The sequence below is a fragment of the Pempheris klunzingeri genome, chromosome 15, assembly GCF_042242105.1.
Source record: "Pempheris klunzingeri isolate RE-2024b chromosome 15, fPemKlu1.hap1, whole genome shotgun sequence".
NCBI classification, from domain to species: Eukaryota; Metazoa; Chordata; class Actinopteri; order Acropomatiformes; family Pempheridae; genus Pempheris; species Pempheris klunzingeri.
The window spans coordinates 2,711,705-2,732,500 of NC_092026.1; the positions used below are offsets into that span (position 1 = coordinate 2,711,705).

The 20,796-nt window shown below is 45.6% G+C and overlaps 2 protein-coding genes across 4 annotated transcripts in view; one reads left to right on the top strand and one right to left on the bottom strand.

The window, feature by feature from the left end:
- The first annotated feature begins 1,756 nt into the window (after window positions 1–1,756).
- Window positions 1,757–8,022, top strand: LOC139214143 (Golgi reassembly-stacking protein 2-like). Its single transcript, XM_070844902.1, has 10 exons — window positions 1,757–1,911; window positions 2,569–2,649; window positions 2,756–2,959; window positions 3,063–3,149; window positions 3,261–3,391; window positions 4,566–4,698; window positions 5,061–5,184; window positions 5,316–5,423; window positions 5,877–6,002; window positions 6,685–8,022. The coding sequence occupies exons 1-10, from the start codon at window positions 1,849–1,851 to the stop codon at window positions 6,954–6,956; spliced, it is 1,329 nt and encodes a 442-aa protein (XP_070701003.1). The 5' UTR covers window positions 1,757–1,848; the 3' UTR covers window positions 6,957–8,022.
- Window positions 8,023–11,282: 3,260 nt separating this feature from the next.
- Window positions 11,283–20,796, bottom strand: part of tlk1b (tousled-like kinase 1b) — an 11,115-nt gene continuing 1,601 nt past the window's right edge. The window contains exons 2-22 of one of the 3 annotated variants that reach the window (XM_070844579.1): window positions 20,097–20,218; window positions 19,474–19,542; window positions 19,225–19,263; window positions 19,005–19,080; window positions 18,869–18,912; window positions 18,689–18,772; window positions 18,493–18,573; window positions 18,299–18,391; window positions 18,074–18,184; window positions 17,384–17,520; window positions 17,042–17,233; window positions 16,847–16,913; window positions 16,583–16,680; window positions 16,305–16,386; window positions 16,120–16,211; window positions 15,932–16,021; window positions 15,131–15,300; window positions 14,803–14,938; window positions 14,446–14,557; window positions 14,213–14,320; window positions 11,283–12,923 (exon numbers count right to left, since the gene is read on the bottom strand). In XM_070844579.1, the coding sequence (XP_070700680.1) occupies window positions 12,774–12,923; window positions 14,213–14,320; window positions 14,446–14,557; window positions 14,803–14,938; window positions 15,131–15,300; window positions 15,932–16,021; window positions 16,120–16,211; window positions 16,305–16,386; window positions 16,583–16,680; window positions 16,847–16,913; window positions 17,042–17,233; window positions 17,384–17,520; window positions 18,074–18,184; window positions 18,299–18,391; window positions 18,493–18,573; window positions 18,689–18,772; window positions 18,869–18,912; window positions 19,005–19,080; window positions 19,225–19,263; window positions 19,474–19,542; window positions 20,097–20,218 (2,153 nt within the window). In that variant the 3' untranslated portion in view covers window positions 11,283–12,773. Of the gene's footprint in view, window positions 12,924–14,212; window positions 14,321–14,445; window positions 14,558–14,802; window positions 14,939–15,130; window positions 15,301–15,931; window positions 16,022–16,119; window positions 16,212–16,304; window positions 16,387–16,582; window positions 16,681–16,846; window positions 16,914–17,041; window positions 17,234–17,383; window positions 17,521–18,073; window positions 18,185–18,298; window positions 18,392–18,492; window positions 18,574–18,688; window positions 18,779–18,868; window positions 18,913–19,004; window positions 19,081–19,224; window positions 19,264–19,473; window positions 19,543–20,096; window positions 20,219–20,796 lie in introns of all 3 variants that reach the window. The other 2 variants (XM_070844578.1, XM_070844581.1) reach the window with 2 other exon arrangements.

The following is a 20,796-nucleotide window of genomic DNA, read 5'->3' on the forward strand; positions in this document are numbered from 1 at the left end:
TCTCCTTTTTGCCTCTATTCACCTGAAACGATGATGTGATTCAGCCTCAACACGCCACCATTTGATGGAGAAACAAAGGCGCTGGTTACCAGTGTTTCATAAGCTTTTCATGGAGGGCACACAAATATCCAAGAGGAGGGTGGTGGAGGAGATCAGCGATGAGGATGAGATGCACTGCCATCGCCCTCTGGTGGTGTTTCTTTGTCTGCACAAAGCATGTGCTTAAAAAAATACTAATAAAATAGGTTTAAGGCATCACAAGACAAGTTTAAAATCCACCAATAAAACCACACTGATAGTCATGATGACACATACAGACAGACAGAGACCCTGACTGCATTTTATATGTGTGTGACATGTTACACACTGTTGCTCATAAAGTTGGAATAATTGATCAATACCCCCAATTTAGTTAAAGCCTGAATCCACAGTCTGCAAAGGTTCATTGTGGTTTAAGTTTGGAAGAGTTTGATGAATAAAGTTGAGAAGATATAAACTTTATTTATCAAGAATAAATCACATTGTCATGATCATTTCATGAGAAGAGGTAAAAAACATTTTTATTCCAACTTTATTCAGAGACTTCACCATCTCTGGGACAGAAAGTGAAAAGGCTGTAAGGAATATGTGGTGCTAATAACACACTGGTTGCAAATTGATGATTACAAAGTGATCTAAAATGTGTAAATGGATCTCCAGCTTCACGGTAGTCGTGTCTTTGCTTTCTCTCGTGCACTGAGAGGACGTCATGGCTCATAAACACTGCCGACATGTAGTTGTAGCATCACCACCACAGCTCTCACAGTGCCACTACAGGACGGACACTGTGGCAGAGCATGAAACAAACGTCACTATATCTCACTGTGAGAACTGTATGTCTTTGTGGCAAGGAGCAGCTCTATTCCTCTAAAGATTCAGCCTCCTGACCCATAGCCTATAGGCCGAGAAATGAAAAGCCTACATTATATACTGCAATTCAATACAAGAATGGGAAAACAGCTGCAGGGGTAAACGATGGCCTCGCTTTTCAGAGTGGTATGAATAAAAAAATGAACCAGATGTGGCGCCAAGAAAGCCCGTTTTCATTATGTATTCTCAGTATATACTGTATATAGTGCTGTATATAGGCGATTTGTATGCATCAACTAATGGGGCCGCCATTTACACCATACAGCTACAACAAGGCTTCTCATCCATCCAATCCAGTTAGATGAATACAGCATGGCTGCATGGGAGCGCAAACACATTTTTAGACTTTAGATAAATGTGATTATTGCAGAGAGAGTTTTTTTCTTTGTCCTACCGCTTTGGCAGCAGTAACAGGTTTAACTTTACGTGTAAAGACGCAGGCCTGGTGGCTTTTTAACGCCCAAAATGTGATTTTTACAGCTTTATTTAGCAGGATTCTCTAAGAGACGGTGAACCAACAGAGCACGACATTTGCTACAATGCACTTGACTGAGTTTTCAAGCAGAGGATGTTAAAATGAGAGCAGGTTTGTTACAAGAGCTTCAATCTCAATTGTGTAGAGCGATGAAGGTGGTAATTAAATAAAGTGTGTAAAAATGACTGCTGTTTGCAGGTTTGTCTGGCAGAATATTAATAATGACATACATTTTAAAAGAAAAAGGAAAGTGGATCGATATATTAATGATATTAATGAGGAACATGATTTGGTTTGATTGAATTGCAAATTTCGGGTCACTTCCTGCCACGTAACGGCGCATGCGCATCACCAAGCTAATCATTTGGCGACGTGTACCCGGTGTGAGAAAGTGTCCAGGTACCTGACGTCCGCTGGCCAACAAGCTGCCATAAAAACCCCAAAAGCCTTAAAAGAGCGACACCATGGGAGGCTCGCAGAGTGTGGAGATACCGGGGGGAGGCTCAGAGGGGTACCACGTCCTCCGGGTGAGTTTTTAAGCTCCTCTAGCCTGCCGTTAGCCGTTAGCTGTTAGCTTAGCATCGGGGCAGAGGCGGAGGAGCCCCGGTTCAGTGTGCTAACGAGAGGCCGGGGATCGCTGCTGGGGCCTCCGTCAGCACAGCGCCGACACCATGTCAGCAAATGTCAGGAGCCTTAGAGTCACATATCACTAGCATCTGCCTTTTAATGATTTAAAAACGCCCACCGGGTGCTGACAACCACTGATGGAGTTAAGCTAGCTAAAGCTACGTAGCTGCCCTGAATGACAGCTGCCAAGCTGCTTGTGTTGATGCAACCAAATGGGGCTTCTTCTCCCCACCTTTGCATAATGTTTGGGCTAAGATGGGTGTCAAAGCAAGCCAGAAGTGTACAGTTACTGTCCAAACAGTACTGCTGTAGACTTATAGGAGGCTTGGCCCCATCCATATACATATATACAGTCTGTGGGCCCTTCCTTCAGGAGCTGGGGAAGACCAATCAGAGAAAACACGCCTGGCTGTGTGCTCAGTAGTGGACACCACTGGAGGCCCAGCTCTCTCATGTGTTGGTCAGTTCAGGTCCAACCTGATCATCCTGTACATGCGGAGCATCTCCACCGATACTGCAGCAGCAGCAGAATCAGGTTGTCTGTCGTTTGTGTGCAGGTTCAGGAGAACTCGCCTGGACACCGTGCAGGACTGGAGCCTTTCTTCGACTTCATTGTCTCCATCAACAACACCAGACTAGTAAGGGAAGCCAGCAAGTGTACCCAGTGGGACCAAATACAAAGTCCTAAAGGACTGCAGGTTTCATGGTCGCCCCTCCGCTCTTCTTCCCTTCCTTTCCCTACAGAACAAGGACAACGACACCCTGAAAGACTTGCTGAAAGCCAGCGTTGAGAAGCCAGTCAAGATGATGGTTTACTCCTCGAAGACCCTGGAGCTACGAGAGTCAACGGTCACCCCCAGCAACCTGTGGGGGGGGCAGGGCTTGCTTGGCGTCTCCATTCGCTTCTGCAGCTTTGAGGGAGCCAATGAGAATGTTTGGCATGTGCTTGTACGTAACCACCAAGTCTAGTCTGTACTTTATTGTTTCATATAGTCTACTGGCTGTTTGTTATTGTTGTTTTATACGTCTTCTCCTGTTCTGTCTTTAACAGGAAGTGGAGCCTAATTCCCCAGCAGCCCTCGCCGGCTTGCGGCCGCACACTGACTACATCATTGGAGCCGACACTGTAATGAATGAGGTAGTCTGTCAGCACCTTTTAACTGCCCCTCCTGCACATTCTCCACCTGATAATGATGACAGTAGTGATTGTGTGTCTCCCCCCTTTTCCAATCACCCTCTTTATCTGCAGTCAGAGGACCTGTTCTCTCTGATAGAGAGCCATGAGGGGAAAGGCCTGAAGCTCTATGTGTATAACACAGACACAGATAACTGCAGAGAGGTGATCATCACACCTAACAGTGCCTGGGGAGGAGAGGGCAGGTAACCGACTACAACACTCTTGTACCTCTCATGTGTAAAGTGAAGTTTGTTTTGCAGTTGAACGCACCTCCAATTAGCCCAAGTAAAGTGTCCTGTTCCATGTAATCAGCAGAGTCCTGGATGTATCTTCCATATGCTGACATGGAAGAGTAGTTACCTTAAAGGTTCTCATGGTGATTGACCAAATATGCTGTGATCTATAGTTTTATATATTTAGATTTCATCCAAATCTGTAGCTTCATTACAGCTCATTGTTTAGGTGCCTACAACTTCCACTGCACACTGAACAGCTGACGAACACAGTGGAGCATTTAGCAGCTAAAGAGCCAGATGTTTCTCTCGGTACATACAAACCAGAGCTAAACTAGAGTCAGTATTGGACTTGAATTTGCAGGTAGAGACAAACACAACTCCAAACGATTGCTCAGCTGCTGATTTGGGTAATAACTTTTCACTCACAGGTTTGGTGCATCAACTTGAGCCTTCTTGTGGGGTCTTTTGGCCTCTAGCAGCAGTATGCAGCTGTTGATCCATGATTTTGATTAACTCGTGCATGTAGTTACGCATGTGTTGTTGCACATTCCTGCCAGTGGTTTCACACTATTCCACCTGTCAACAGGTGGCAGTAATGAGCCAAGATGTGCAGCAAACAAAGACAGTGTAGAATAAGACTGCTAGTAAATAAACTTAGATTTTAAGAACTTAAAAAAAAGAGCTTTGCCAGTGTTTTGAGGAAGGAAAAGCATTCAATCAATTTGTCAGAGCTCAGTGATTCACACATTTTGTGAGTAAAACTGAATGTAAACATTAGCATTCATTTGTTTACAAAACTCCTGAATGGGAGTTTTTCCTGTAATCTTTTTTCTGTAATCAGATTCACAGCGACCTGCACAGCTATGGCCGTTTCATCTACACCCTCTGCCATTTATGTGGCCATTTTTCTGTCGCTATTCTTCATGGATGTTGCTGTGTTTCTGCATCTGACAAATCCATCCACAAAGTTGTGACTTCCCAACCCAGCCAGGGGAAATGACCATTCAGTGTGTACAACACCAGACCTGTCTTTGCTAAACAACATAGAAATGTGGGCAGGGATGTGGAACCAGGTTGATCTCAAATGTATTTTAGTTAAAAGTTTGTTAGTTGGATTCTGAACTCTTCCTCCCTCTTCCAGCCTTGGATGTGGGATTGGTTATGGATACCTCCACAGGATTCCCACCAAGCCTTTTGAGGAGGGGAAGAAGATCAGCTTCCCTGGAAACTCTCCCAGTGAGCCGGTCAGTCCGCTGAAGGACGGATTCACTGAGGTCAGGACACGCACACTATTTCATTCACCATTTATATCGGCACTTTTGTAATTACATTGTGTGTTGCCCTAAAATATTATCCACCACTACTATCACTGTTCCCTGTGCATCTCTGAGAGCGACGGCCTCCAGTGGCAGCCAAAACCTTACTCATCAGTATGCAGCAGCGTGTGCATGACATTGAAAAGTATTCAGAGTATTTAGAGTATTCATAATATAAATGCAAGGTGCCTCATTATGTATGCAGCGAAGCAGGCAGAGGGACAGAGAGCAATGCTGCTCATTACAGTTAATTGCACTTTCAGGTGAATGTGACCTTATCTGTTTGACAGCAGCGTCTTTTTCTCTGTAAACTCGTTCAGGTTCAGCTTTCAGCCGTCACTCCTCCTGCTACTGCACCTGCTGTCCCCTCTGGCCTTGAAGATCCACTGTCAGGCCTGTCAATCAGCACAGCCCCTCCCACCATGCCCAGCGAGCTACAGACAGGTGCGTCATATCCGTCTGTTCCAGCACTTGCAGCTTGTTGCATGTCGGCAATATTTGTAAAAACTGTCCTGCTCTCAAACGTTGTGTATTCACTCTGTATACTTTTATCCAATGTGGTATTTACCTCCCAGGTTTGCCCACAGTCCCTCTGCTCCCCTCCTCCGCCAGCCCCTCCCTCAGCCCCCTCACTCCGCTGAATCCTGCCGCCACCAGCTTCAACCCTTCCGCCACGCTACCAGGTGGGTGATGGTTCAAACCTACATGTTCAAAACACACATCATTGTGCACACCTTTTTTTTTTATACACCTGAGGTTGGCCTCAACTGCATTAGCCAGTATCAAGGCTTAGTTTGCACAGTACACACACTTTATGTTAGCAAACAAATGAATACATGTTGATTTTTAATCAGGAGCTCCCTAAAAATAACCACGACATGAGTTCCTACTATCAACCTCTCTCTGTTTGTTATTGTCAGTGTAAGTGTCGGCTGTCGCTCAGCCATGAATTCCACTTCTTCTTCATTGTGTTTTGTTTGCTCCAATAAAAGACCACCAAGAGTCATGTGTGCTGCTCCCTGTAAGAGATCAACTTAAGCCTGATGTTCTTTTCCATAGTGGTTAAATTAAAAAAAAGAATGAATAATGCTTGTGCATACTCATATGGCAGTGTGTGTGTGTGTGTGTGGCTGCAGGTCTGATGCCCCTCCCAGGTGGCTTACCTCCGCTCCCTAACTTGCCCAACCTTAACCTGCCACTCCCAAACCTCAGTGCCGTGTCACTAGCAGGCACCAGCGCCTTACCGCCGGCAGGAACCACAGGTAAATACTGCACACTCTACACTGTGTATACAAACCCTGGTCAGGACAAGTTAAGTGTTTTTAGATTATTAGTGGAAATAATCTAGTGTCCTAATATAGTTCAGACTTTCCTCTAGTCTTTGCTTTTTATCTTGTGAAATACTGGATCATTTTAGTTGTTCCTTATTAAGAAATTGCACAATTATACAAACAAACGGAAGAAATGAGTCACTGCAAAAAAAGGTTTGACTCATAATATGACTGTTGTCCTGAAATTCAGTGTGTCTGTCTGTCATACTGGTAAAAACAGGGTAATATGGTGCATCAGACTGTACAGTATATTCTGTACAACTGCTGTTTACAGAAGGGGGTATTAATATATATTGTTAAATGAACTACTAAAGGAACAGCTCAGCATTTTGGGATCTGATTATTTACTTTCTTGTTTAGAGGTAATAAGGAAATTGATCCCACTCTGATAGCTGTCCATCATAGCTAGTAAGCTAGTTAATCCTGCACCTCTAAAGCTCACTAAACATGTTCTATCTTATTTCAGAGGGTTATATGCAGCCAGCGTCGACTATAAAAATCATTTCCCAACATGTGTATTGCTTTAAGAGCACCAGTGAGGCTGATTTTAAATGTAGTTCCTTGCAGAAAACCTCATTAATACATCTCTGCTTTTACTTTCTCTTCTCTTCAGTCCCACCTCTGGTATCTCTGCCACCCCTCAACCTCCCAGGTCTGGCCCCCTTAGCCCCTCTGCCCACCATGCTGCCCTCCCAGCTGCCTCCCCTCCTCCCTCAGGGAGTGGCCCCATTCCTACCCATTTCCACCAGCGCTCCCCCGGCCTCGGTAACGGTCTCGGCGGCGCCTGTGCCCGAGCCTGCCGCCGACCCCACAGTCCGCACGGAAGCCGCCTCGACAGACGCCACAGAATCTCCGGCCCCCACGGAAACGACGCTATCGTCGTAACCTGGGAAAGAAGATCCCGCTTGCCATCAAACCAAAACACACCCGGTTGCTCTCTTTCTCCTGTCTGTCTTTCTCTGTGTTTTTCTATTTATTTGGCCGAGAGGGACGGGCAGACAGCTGCATAGGTCAGACACACAGGTCAGCATGCTGCGGTAATGGGTGAGGAAGCTTGTGTGGAGCGCTGAAGGATGAGTGGATTTGAGGAATGGAGGACGGTTGTAGACCGGTCTTACCAACATGTCTTTGTTGCCAGATTGTCACGGAGCTTGCCTAAGCGACTGTAAGAGGAGGACGAGGTCTACTCTTTGGTTTGTAGTTTGCTTCGCACTTCTGCAGTTACAACAAGGCAAAGAACTATCTTAAGATTTCTCCCCTCTACCCTGATCTGGCAAATCCTCTCTGTTCCACATACTGTATTTTTATATAACCAGTGTATGTTTATGGGGTTGGATGATACACCGACTTACCATCTACAGCATGAATCCCTTTCTATAAATGACGAAAACAACAGTAAATGAATGATTTCAGTGTTTAAGTCCAGCCGACCGCTCAGAGAAGAGATGCACTGCTGTGTTAAAACAAACGATTAAGCTAAAATTGAATTCCTCATGTTCTAGATGTTTGGTCGTATCGTCCAGCCCTGATGTTTAACCTTTTTATTATTAGTTGACACACCCCCTGACCAGTAGATTAATTTGATTAACATGTATTAGATTTTGTTTAAATTGCTGTACGAGTGTCTCCACCCAATGAATGAATCTGCATTATTTTGCACCACCTTTTTGTGTTTGGAAATGATTAGTCTGTCCCTTTTTTGTATGTGTCCGTGTATATCCAGAAGTCTAGAGTAGCCGTCTCTACCACACGGGGGATGGTAACGGCCTGAGGGGGGACCGAGGCTCACTGTGACATGAGCTGTCGGGTGAGTCGTGGGTTATTAAATACGCAGCACCTCTCCTCATGGCACGGCCGAAGCGAATTGGCAGGCAGTGATGCAGTACAACCACAAGGTGTCACTGTAACAAAACATTACAGTGCGAGCAATAAAGCCAAATTAATTTTACAAGATGTGTGTGTCCTTGAATACAGTCCACAGGGTGTGTTGCTAGTCCCAGTCGCCTTTACGCACATCAAAATAAATCAGATGAAGATGAAACAAGAGGAGCGAGAGCTTGGCTATGGAAACGCTCATCAGTCTGACCTCACCACATCAGGCAGGTGTAGCACCGGCCACCAACAGGGTCAACGGTTCTTGGGTAATAACCAATAAAACATGTTTGAAGACACTTGGGGGGAAAACTGAAAAATTGTTTCTTGCAAAATTGAGGTGTAAAATGGACAAAATATGTAAAACAGTGGAGAAAAGTCACAAATGGCAGTAAACACTGAATTAAAGCTGCAAGCAGCATTGAAGGGCCCTCGCAAACGTGCGGACGTGGCCACGCGGTTCGGCTGAGGCTTCCATGAATTTGCGTGACGTCTGCACAGAAGCCAGACGTACGTCACGCATATCGATCCAAAGTTTCACATAAATCTGACCATCTTTGTCACGAGAGACTGAGATCCTGTCGTCTGTTGCTGTTGCCGTGACCGTGAGGCAACGAGGGCACGTAGATGTCCGTTAATCCTAAACTGTTATCCAGCATTTGATGTGTGGAAGAATCAGTCAGTCAGTAAGAATGTACACAAAACACGACAAGAACCTGTGTGTTCATGAGATCAGATACTATAAGATGTTCCCTTATTAGTGTTGCAGTAGAGTAACACACACTGAAAACACATTTTTAACTCCTTCCAAAGAGGTTTACATCCATTAGAAAGCCAGTATTGCCCTGTGGTGGCAGATGAAATAAGTGCAGAATAAATGTTGCTATTTCTAGTGACCTTTGAGCTAAAGTTGTTTTTTACCATGCATGTAGTTACACTGAAAGAAGACAGATTGTCAAAGAAGCATCTTGGAGGATTTAAAAGGTTGAAATGACCACATTTCAGGTCGGTGTAGCTTGGAGCCTCTTTTTAGACACACAATTAAAAAAATTCATAATAATTCTTCTGTTGGTTTTAGGACATGGACCCAAGAGACTTTTTTGTAGGTCTTGACATTGGCTATATACGCAGTGAATTTGAAAAAATATTGTAGGTGGCGCCGTTGAGCCGTTTTAGCAAATCCAAACCTATAAACCAGATCAAATTACTCATTTTAGGCCTCTTAATGTGTGTGGCTGGTTTGGTGAAGTTTGAATCATGTTTGACCAGATTTACAATAAAGGTAAGTTTCATGGTGAAGGGGGCGGGGCTACAGGGACAGCGTTTCACCAAAGCTCACGTGCTTCGTGACGTAGCATCATCAAAGTCTTGGGAAGGTTTTCACCCAGTTTGAGGAGTCTGTGGTTAACCTGCTGGGAGATAATCATTAGAGAGTAAAACCTGACACTTCCTCCCGCCAATAGGTGGCGCTATGACTATCGTTCAAAATGGTGTGTTCAGGGTCGGACTGTCATCAAACGTGATAACTTTCATTCAGATATGATCATCTACAGCACAGTTATGATCCATTTCCTGTTTCGTGGCGAAGGCTAAACTTTGAGGCTCCGCCCACATCATGCCGTTCAGTATTCTACTCTGTCTTTGATAACTTTTCATCATCAAGTCTTCCACTACAACACAGTCAAATTTGAGCTTGATCACATGAAAGGTCTGGGAGTATTTAGATTTTTTATAAACCCCAAAATGGCCAAAAATCATCAATTTTTGACACTTTATGCAAAATACTGGACGCCCTGTTCATTTCCCGGTCTGGGTCCTTGAGACTTTTTTGTGCGCCTGGATGTCATACACGTGCTCACCAAATTGCATGTCTCTAGCTCAAAGTGGTGTGAGGGGCTGTTGTTTAGGGGGCGCTATAGAGCCATTTCTGCACGCCCATATGTGACACCCATAAAATATCGAGTTTTTCGCCACTCCTGAAATGTTTGCACATTCTGGTGAGTTTTCGAGTATCCCTTGTGCCCCGTTTCCCCCTGCAAAGATTGCAAATAAATAAAAAAATAAATAAAAAAAATAAGAAGAAGAATACGGTGAAGAACAATAGGTCCTCGCTGAGTGATGCTCACTTGGTGCTCGGGCCCTGATGATAAAAGAAAATATGAGTAATCTGCATTGAAAGTGCCGTAGGGGGGGTGTGAACTTAAACCTGGTGTGGAAATAAATGATTTTAGTCCCATAAGAAGCTGAACAGCCAGCTGTGAAACATAATCACTACACTACCAAACACAGAAACTTAAAAACCACTGATTTTGTAGCAAAAACCTAAAACCTTCATGTTCCAGATCCACTTTTCATGTTGAATTCTGTCGTCTGACTTTAAAAAAAGGGGACATTTATATTTCCTAAGTGAACTTGTGAGCCTGTTTTGAAGGAACCAACAGGAAATGTTTAAGATTTTACATTAAAACCACAGAAGTTCAGAAATCTGAGTCAACATTAGACATTTGGAGGTATTTAGTTGTTTAATCTCTTTAATTATTTGCTTCCTCACAGTCGGAGGTGATGGACCTCAGTCACACACTCTGAGAAACGCCTGCTGCCTGAACTACAGCCAAGTGAGTTATAGTTCACGTAGCTATGACGGTGCAGCACATAGGAGGAATGTCTGCCCACGTTACGACTCATTAGCACACAGACTTCATCACCTCCGTCTGCTAAAGCCCTTCTAGTGAAGTTACATAACCCTCCACAGGAAATATGGGTCACACTGCAGGAATGGAGACTTGTAAGGCAATCTTTATTGCATATGAGTGACATGGCCTCGCGTTGCACCCCCACCGCTAATGTGATCTGACATGTAGCTTACTAATGGCTGTGCTTACATCTGTCTACAGGGTTCTTGTTAATCATGTGGTTTATGCACTTATTTTCTACTGTTTCGTCAAGTAGAAGAGAGAGAGAGAGAGAGAGAGGAAAAAAAAAACAGACAGGAGGAGTTTGGGTTTGTTTTCTGCCTGACTGCACCCATGTGGATCAAATTACAATTCATCAAACTGGACGCAGGGTTCACCTGTTTCTCTGCACTTCATCACTGGTTTCATTTGGGAGCAGCAAGCCGTGAGCAGGTACTTCCTGCAGATTAATCCGCCCGTCACGTTACTGAAGCTACTTTTTTGTTAATCCAAAAGCTCAAACAATCAACTCAAGAGTTGTTTTCAAAAGCAGGCGAGAGAGCAGAGAGAAGACGAGACGCCCACAACTCGAGTCTTTTATCCGACTCCTCCCCTGAGAATCTCTCCCTCTTCAGGCCAGAGGTTTTTTTAAAATGTCACGACAACGTACAGATGAGTGTTTTATTTACAGGACGACAACATTTGGATATATCCACTGGATTTTTAGCTGCAGTAAAATCATGCTGCAACACAGCCAACCTGGAGCCGCCTCTACTGGCATGAGCAGGTGTGAGCGCTCCTCTCTGCACAGCACTCTGGGACTTCGCTCCATAGAATGTCTGTTGGACTTTAGACAGGAAAGTAAACAAAAACCCATATGGACATTGATGTTGGTGGCAGAGGAACGTGTCCCACCCCCCCACCCCCCCGCTGAGCCGTGGAGAGTGTTCCTCTTAACACAGTTCAAGTATGCACATATGCGCGGCGGAAACCATTCACACGATACAAACTAAAAGCAACATTTATAGCAGCAAACTGAGAACAGCTTTCAGGAGGAGGAAACACAAATAAACAGAGCAAAGTGAGACACTGGGAAGCAAAGAGAAGCCTCATTATTATGTATTTGCTCGTGAGTAATGTCTCCTGCACAGAAAATGTACATTAAATTCTGCGTGCCGAGTCCTTGCAGTACAATGACAGTTGATCGAGTCCCTCGGTTCAGGCAGCGTCTGGGACAGCATGGTACTGCAACAATCTGCTGTTTCAAACATTTAGAATCTTATCTGAACTACAAATAAAATGGATTAAGACAGATTCACAGATCCGCTTCCTGCAAACCCAGCAGCAGATCTGTATTGCTTTGCAAACAAAACGAAAACATGTGAACGGAGGACTCGGCTACTGGCCCGTCCAGAAGTAGCCCGCGCCGTGGTACTTCATGCCAAATGTGAGAGACCAGATCACCGCGATCGGGGCCGGAAGTGCAAATTTGACTCCAGAAATTTCATCTGGAACATTTTCCTTTTTACGTCGAGTCCACGTCCAAGGTTACATCATCACCTTTAAGCGAAGCCCCACCAGAGGGATTCACCGACACGTAGCCACCGTTTTGTGCCTGATAACAACGGACTGCCGAGTGTTGAACAGGTAGTCCGTACTTGACGTGCCGACACTCGGACCTCGTGTGCAAAACACACCTGGCCGGCTGCTGGTCCGTGTCCTCCTCAAACAAGCAACAAGAGAACATCTGCAGCAGCGGCTTCGTACTGAAGAAGCGAGGTGTGTTGTGGTGTAGAGAGCTCAGGGAGGCGGGCGTGGACAGGCCGTCTAGGAGCCTCTATAGCTGTTGAAATGTCTCCTAAGGAGTTGTTTAATAAAGTACATAAAGGAACCCGCTGGTTTCACCACTTTCCTGTTCCTGTTCTTTTCCTCTTATGTCCTTCCCCCCATCTCACACTCATGAGTTCAAGGGCACAACTCTGTACAACAAATGCAAAAGAGTGTTTCCCCCCCATTCACTCTGCACTGCTGCTAATTTATCCTTTTGGGAACAGCTCAAACAAAAAGAAAAAGAAATAATTCTCCATCTCCGCCGTCCTTCCATCAGTCCTGCCCGGAGATTGGCCAGAGGGTCCTGTCAGTCATGTGAGAGAGCCAGTCAGTAGGTGGGGAGAGACGAGGCGGAGGGCTGCAGGGAGCCAGAGGAGTTTGAGCGTCTCATGTGAGGGAGGAGGTAGGAGTCCGAGCACAGTTGGTGAACATCGAACCGGTCCTCTTTGCGGTAGGCCAGGCAGCGGCGGATGAACGCCTGCGGGGGAAAGGAGAGGAGAGGACACGGTGAAGGGAGCTGCAGGCTGCGAGCACGTGTGGACGCTCGTCATGTTTACTTCCAGAAACCATACAGGACAGATTCTGTTCTTTATATAGCTGCACATGAGAGGTGCTTCAGCTGCTGACGCATGTGTCAACATGTCAGTGGACTGCCAGCCGCTCTGGGAGACATTAGTGCTCAACTTAAAGTAAATACAAACCTCTAAAATGTCTTTAGCGTTGCAGCACACCGACGTCTAAACCCAGCATGATGTACGAGCTACGACTGTTTGTGGCAGTTTTGGACCAAAATCATTAAGTACTTTGACTTTTCTGGTATTTAATGAACTGGATCCAAAACATCCCCGTGTGATCATTTAATCTAGAAACGGATCTAGAGAGAATGTACCACATCAGGGTATAAAAGGTGATCATTTCTATTTTCGTATCTCCAATTGTGGGATGGCGGTAAAGCGATCCGCTCGCCTGAGGGATCCTTGAGGATGGAGGAGTGAGTGATAAAGTTAGTTGTTATCCACATTAGATTATTGTGAACTGTTTGTGGGTGAATCAACACATTTCTGCTACTTTTACTACCTTAACGATAAAGTTCTCAGTAGAAATAATAGTAATCTATTCATTTGTTTGCATTAAATAAAGCATTTTCTAAATTATTATTGACCATAGAATTTAATTTGGATGCAGTGTTTGGATTAATGAGTTAAAGGTTTTACATTTATGAAAGAGTGGGAACATTTTATTTAAAATATCTAAACATTAAAATAAAATCCAGTATAAAACAACGTCATGTTCCATATTACATTATTTTATCTTCTACATCACAACCCGAATCAGACCCGTAACATTAATGACTCTGACGGAGCACAGTTTTGGTGAGCAGGCGTGTGGAGAACGGAGATGTGGGCTGTCAGGTTCATAGAAACGAGACGGTGAACCGGTTTGTAATTAAGGATTTAAAATTCACTCGTCGCTTGTGCTGATCAGCGGGGAGGCAGGCAGACAGGGGGCCGCACCAGAGACATCTCTAACGCACACCAGGGTGCAGATTTAGAGATGTTTGTATAACATCTTAGTTCCTTAAAGAACGAGGTCCTTATAAGCGCCTGAATATCGTAGGAAAAACCAATTTAACTGGCACACGCCTGGATTGCATCCATGTTGTCCACCCTTCCGTTCAACATTAACATCATGTAGTAATAGAATATATACAGTAAAAGTGGCTCACATACGTGTGTGTGTGTGTGTGTGTGTGTGTGTGTGTGTTACCTTGGCCTCTGTGCTAGCTTGCGGTTTAGCGGGGAACTGGACCTCTGTGGCTTTAAGGATGGTGTTTTCCTGCAGAATATCCTGCTGTGACTGGTTGTGACCAAACGGCTGGAACAAAACAAACATAAATCACCACCAACCCAACTTTTTTTCACACTGACTGAAAAAGAATCTGGACAAATCTCTCAACTTGAGCATCTTCTTCATAAAACAATCTGTGTGCAGTGCTGTACCTTGCGTCCGTAGAGGCACTGGAAGAAGATCACTCCCACAGACCAGACGTCCACCTTGTTGGAGATTTTAGGCGGCTCCTTCCCCACCACAAAACACTCTGGGGGGAGGTACCTGAAGCACACACAGAATACAACATAATACAATGTTCCATTTATTTTACACCATGCACACGTCACATTATGTGTGTTAAACCTTTAAGACTGACGACAAAGAGAAGTTTAATCAACATTACATTACTGTGTTTGTCTGAGAGATATATATATATATATATATATAGTATATTACAGCATTACGTCTTGCACAGTGGTCTATAGTGTGTGTGTGTGTGTGTGTGTGTGTGTGTGTGTGTGTCTTACCAGTATGTGCCTGCTCCCTGTGACGTCAGGTCCATCCCGTCCACGCCGTAGTTATCGTCATCCATAATCTTAGACAGGCCAAAGTCTGTGATTTTGATTTCTCCACACGCAGTGCCATCCACCAATAGGATGTTACCTGTGCACCACACACACACACACACACACACACACACACACACACACACACACACACACACACACACACACACACACACACACACACACACACACACACACACACACACACACACACACACAGTGAGACTCAGTACTCTAGTAGTTACTTTTATTTTAATATGTGATTCGACCATAAACTGTGTGAACCCACCAGGTTTGAGGTCGTAGTGGATGATGGGGGGCTTGATCTCGTTGAGGTAGCGCAGGGCGCTGACGATCTGCATGACGATGGAGCGGGCCTCCTTCTCTGACATCAGCTTGTTTTGCTTCAGGTAGAAGTCCAGGTCGTTGCCTTCACAGAACTCCAGGACTGTACAGAACCTGGAGACAGGCGACACACACACACTTAGATACACTGGACAAAGATCTACTTCTAAATGTCCCCAAGCAGGAGGCCATCGGTACTTTCTCTTCTTGCAGGAATGCAACAGTGGGGTCATGAACTCTGAGTCAGCTGCTCATCCAGTATACGTTCCCCCTCCTCCACATGCAGGTCAGAGGTCAGGGCGACTACTGGATGAGCCTGACTTAAGTCTCTAATCATGTATGTGAGCTGCTTAGTTCCCCCAGGAGAGCTTTGCCAACAGAGTACAATATGCGGCCTTTGTACTCGACATAGAAATTATTTCATCTGTTTAAGTTTATTGAAGTTCACAATCGAAGGAGGAGGTTAACCTTTTAAAAAATACCCTCGATTGTCATTGCTTGAACTATTTACTTGTTTCCGATCTGATAACACCCCTGTGTTTGCTCTTGCTTGTAGTGCCCTCAGACGTAGAGCCGTGAGGCAGAATACAAACACTGGATACGGCTTTTATGAAGAATCTGATTCCCACCGATCTGCACCATGTTGGTTTGAACCCGCTGTAAAAACCCAGCGCTGGGTGATAAACAACCTCAGGATGTGTCGGCCCGGCGGGGCTACAGCTGGCAGAGGTCAGAGGTGACTCACGTGTCAGTGTCCAGGGAGAAATAGTCATACAGTTTGACTATTCTGGGATGGTCCAGCTGCTTGTGTATCCGGTACTCCCTGCATGCATGCCTGGAAGGAAATAAATGTCACGTGGCGTCGGTGTGTTACTGGAGAAACATTTTGTATTTATGTATCTTAGCTTGTGTGTGTGTGTGTGTGAGACCTACTTGTGGTAGTTCTCCTTCTTCTCCTCTCTCCAGTTCTTGTTGAGCTGGTGAATTTTAACAGCTGCGTAGCGCTGCTCAAACAGGTCAAAAGCCTGAGTGGGACAAGAAAACACACACATATTTGTCTTTAAGGATTCTTTACAGAGAGAATATGATTATGAACAGTCCACCCACGCAGACGTTACCTTATAGACTTCACTGAAGCCACCCCTGCCCAGCAAGTGCAGCAGCAGGTACCTCTCATTCAGGGTAGGATGGTCTTTAAACCTGTGTGAGGACAGTTTGTTTTTATACCTCGCAAAGACATATTTTACTTACTACATATGCTAATACTGATGTTCGATTAAATAACTGATTTAACAATAAAACGATTACTATTATTTTACTGTTATTCAATCGAGCAACAGCCACAGAGAGCGAATCCAGCAAATCACCCAACACTGTAATGATCCGGTGCACTTACGCCGAGCTGTCCTCGTTGTTTATCCTCTTCAGCTCTCTGATGTGGAGGTTCCTCACCCGCTCCAACCTCTCCAGCTCCGCTTGGATCTCAGCTTCCTCCTGCATGAACAAACATATGAGATGGTGTGTGTAATCAAACGATTTAAAGCCTCCAGCAGCACTTTAAATATAAATGCATTGTTTCAGTTTACATCTTGGCCATTTCACAGGATAAAACTAACAAGATCTTATCGATTGATAGATTCATTTATTCTTTGCTTCTGACCTTCTTCAGATGTCCAAGACGCAGCTTGAAAATCTCTTCCTGCTCGTGGTACTCAGCGAGGGTCAGCCTGCCAAATCAAAAAGCACGTAATGTTTGATCAGTAACATTATTCTGGACGACAGAACTGAACAGGGAGCGCTCCTCCCCCTCATTCTTTATGGTCCAGCATCCACGTGTCTATTTAAGTGTACTCACAGCTGAGGCAAGGAGGGCTTGAGGAAGGGGTCGGAGTCGTTGCCGTTGACCACTTTAGTTTTACGCTGCTTGGGTTCAGAGGTGGAGGCCACTGAGAGGGAGGGGGACGCAGGGTTCGGGGGTTTCCTCTTTGCCAGCAGCTTCCTCTGTCGCTCTATGTCCTCCCTCTGCTGGTTGATGCCCTCCTGCTGCCTGCACAGAAATCAGGAAATGAGGAATGGTGTAGCCTTTTGCATGTTTTGCTCTGAGCTCCTGAGCCATCAACGCTGTTTTACATGTTCAAATGAAAGAAACATTAACTGATCTGGATTGAAAACCATGAACGTGTTCACAGTCTCTCACTTGATCAGGTTCTGGAATGCGTATCCGTCGGTCCACTGCTCCGTGTAGGACGCTCCGTGTCGGACGGTGGTGAAGTGACCTAGACGGAGACGGTCCTGCATGCTCTTCTCACGACACGACTGCTTCTCCTGGGTGCTCTGGTCGCAAAAAACAGGCCGACATTAGAAATAATGAAAGCCACTGCCGGAGGCGTCCGAGGACAAAGTATTTCAGTGACAAGCCCTCACCTATAATCTGTGGGTCACATCTGTTGAGTTTATTACAAAACGGAGCACTCCGGATATGTCAAAGCCCCATTTAGGAATATTCTAATATTTCCAAATCAAATGACTGTATTGTGAAAAGGTTGCCTGAGCACTAAACCCTGACACTGCAGAGCAGCTCAGCATAACTGCAGTGACCTGAGGACAACAGGTGGCTGGTGAGGAGATTCAAGGAGCTACACAACAGCAAAGACACAATTTTCCTCTCAGGAGTTGTGGACCAAAGCAGAGCTATAACACCAGAGTACTGAATATTTATCGGAGAACGTGTTGCAGGCACTTTTTTGCTCTCTCCAAACAACACTTCTACAATCTCCTACATATTGCTGACACTTTAGGTGTACAAACCGCTCAATAAGCTGTTTGTCTTCACCTGACACTGGTACAGTGAATACACAAATGGCTGGATGCATGAAAAGAGACACACCTTCTCTATTAGCAGCTTCTTGCTCATGGTGATGCACTTGTTGAGCCTCTCCTTGTATTTCTCCAGGAGTTTTTGCTGTTCATCTATCTGTCTACGCAGGTCACAGTTAGCCTGTTGAGGAAAGACAGCAGGGGCTATGTTACGGTTTGGTCGTGGCACACAAACCTGACGTAACAACCTGCAGCACATTAGACAGTCGTCTCAGGTAATGGAGGCGGGACTCACCCTGAGGAGGTCATCTATTCGGCCCTCTTTCTTCTCCAGGTCCAGACTCTTGTTGCTCTCCAGAGCAGCCAGTTTCAGGCCTGTTAGCTCCGTCTAAGAGATCCGCACAGAGAGGCACCAGTCAGAAAATGTCTTAACACAAGTACGATGTTTACTGCAGCAGTGGTGCATGTTTAACGTGTGTGTCCTGTTACCTGCACACACTTGCTGGAGGAGGCTTTGGGATTGTGTTCCCCAAAACACAGACTCGTAGGCGAGGAGCTATTCTGCCGGATCTACAGACGCACACACAGGTATAGTTAAACCTTGTAACAGCACGCAGACACTCACATCCATCTCGTGTGCAAATGGCCCCTTGTGTTTAAGGCATGCTTCTAATGAACTACTCACGATTGAGCCCGGGGCGGAGTGCGAGTTCTGCGGAGAGCGGCGTGCTGACGGGAGGCCTCTGACTGGACTGGAGCCATTTCCACCCTGGAACTTTGCAGAGGAAATAGACAATTAACTCAGGAATCTAAAAGGACGAGGATCGTCACATAGTGGAGTGACGGCGGTTGCTGCGATACTCACATCAAAGTAGTCACTGATCTTGGGTCCGCGTGTGGAGGTCTTCCCTGCATAGAAAATTGACGACGATTTAACGGAAGCTATAAGAGACGCACAGATGGCTATATTATTACTGATTCCCGACAGGTGCCAGTCATACCTTGACTACTTTCGGAATAGGTGTCAGCTTTCCTTTTCCTCCCTCTGGACGATTCAGAGTGCTTCTTCTCCGGGGTCTGTGAATTGGTATGAAATAAGAGTGAAACAAGAAAAGAAAAGAAAGAAAAAAAAGGCGTGAATCCCCTGTGTTTTACCTAACACAGCTGGTTTGAGTGTTGGTGTTCAGCAGGAAAGAGCAGCAGGAAGAAAAGAGTACATACTGAGTAGGCAGGGGAGCTCCCTCTTTTCAAATCAGAGTTCTAGGGAGAGAAGAGAAGGAGAGGTGGAGGTAGAGACGGAGAGAGACGAGTGGGCAGAGAAAGGAAGAAGTACTGGCAGCTGTGTCTAACCAGGCTTCGATGTCAGCATCCGTGTAATAAAACATGTTTATTTAATTCCAGCTTTTGTTCTGTATTCTCTACATAAATAACAACCATCTATTGATTTCAACAAAGGTGTGTGTGCTTCACCTCTGACTCCTTGTCGCTGGATGAGCCCAGACTGCCGTAGCTGTGGTTAGAGGACTCATTGGCCAGACCCTGCACACAGCGAGAATTCAAAACAAATGAGTGAACACACACATTATGAAAATAGACTCCGCAGTGTGTGTGTGTGTGTGTGTGTGTGTGTGTGTGTGTGTGTGTGCACGGCGCGATCCAAGTTCAGTAACCTCATGAAATGTAAACAGTGAAACAAAGCTTGGAGGCAGGCCTCCAGTCTGACACGTCTGATAGGAATCCAGATCTCCAGTTATTAGGTGTGTCACTTGGCCCTTTTCCACGTCGTGCACATTTCCAGGAAGGCTGCATCCTATTTTAGGAAAACAGGAACGTTTTACCTGTTTTTCCACCACGGGATCCCTTCTGATGGCCTATAAAAACTACCAGCCACTGATTAATACAAGCCTCGAGACCGCTACCGCGTGTGTGCAGCATTCTTTCTGCTGTTATCGCAGGTATTCTGAAAAACTCGTCGTCCTGTGAGCAAACACTGCGACTCAAACAAAGCTGCCTGAAGCTCTTCTTTGGCAAATTAGCTCGTAGCTCATGAGGGGCTTCGGCTCCAGACGCAGCTGTGTGACGTGTGCCGTTACCTTGGCGCCTCCGCTGGTGCTCCCGGTGCTGCCTGCTGTGTTGCCACTGACGGCTCCCGTGAACCTGGCCTCCAGAAGCTCCTGTCTCCGGGGGTCCAGGCTGTGCAGCTCCTCCATGGGGCCTGACGTTAGGGGAATCAACACAGGACGGTCAGACGCGTACATCATCGTCATCCATTACGAACACACGGCGGTGACAAGCACAATGAATCATTGCAGCTGATTCTGAGTGACGAAATTACTAGAAAGGAATAAAAATGAGCGCTGAGGGAAGGAACAGAGGACAGTATATGGGGGAGGATTAGAGAAAATTAGAGGTGATTAGCGGATAAAAATAGAAAAATGGATTTGATGCAACTGGGCAGTAGGTAGCTCTTTAAAGGATTCACTTTCATGCCATGACGGAAGATAGCGTAGACGAGTGACACTGCATTTCTAAGTTAAGCAGGAAGGTCGTTCAGCCACTGGGAAGCCAGGAGGGAGGCGGGGCGGAGTCTCCCACTACGTGAACACAAAAACCTTCAACCAGCCCCCCTATTATCTCGGTAGTTAGACTGCCACAATGGCCTCATTGCACGCTGCTAAACTAGTCTGTGATATTTAGGGATCTCGGAAGCCTTTGCAGATGGAGCACAATGCCAGCGGAGATAAGGGCGCTGGAAGTTTTTATCCCAAAGTCACAGCTTGTCCTCGTCTCAGT

Coding starts and splice junctions, on each gene's coding strand:
- LOC139214143 (XM_070844902.1), top strand. CDS start 1,849: ATGGGAGGCTCGCAGAGTGTGGAGATACCGGGGGGAGGCTCAGAGGGG. Junction 2,960..3,062: donor AGAATGTTTGGCATGTGCTT/GTACGTAACCAC, acceptor TGTCTTTAACAG/GAAGTGGAGCCTAATTCCCC. Junction 3,150..3,260: donor CCGACACTGTAATGAATGAG/GTAGTCTGTCAG, acceptor CTTTATCTGCAG/TCAGAGGACCTGTTCTCTCT.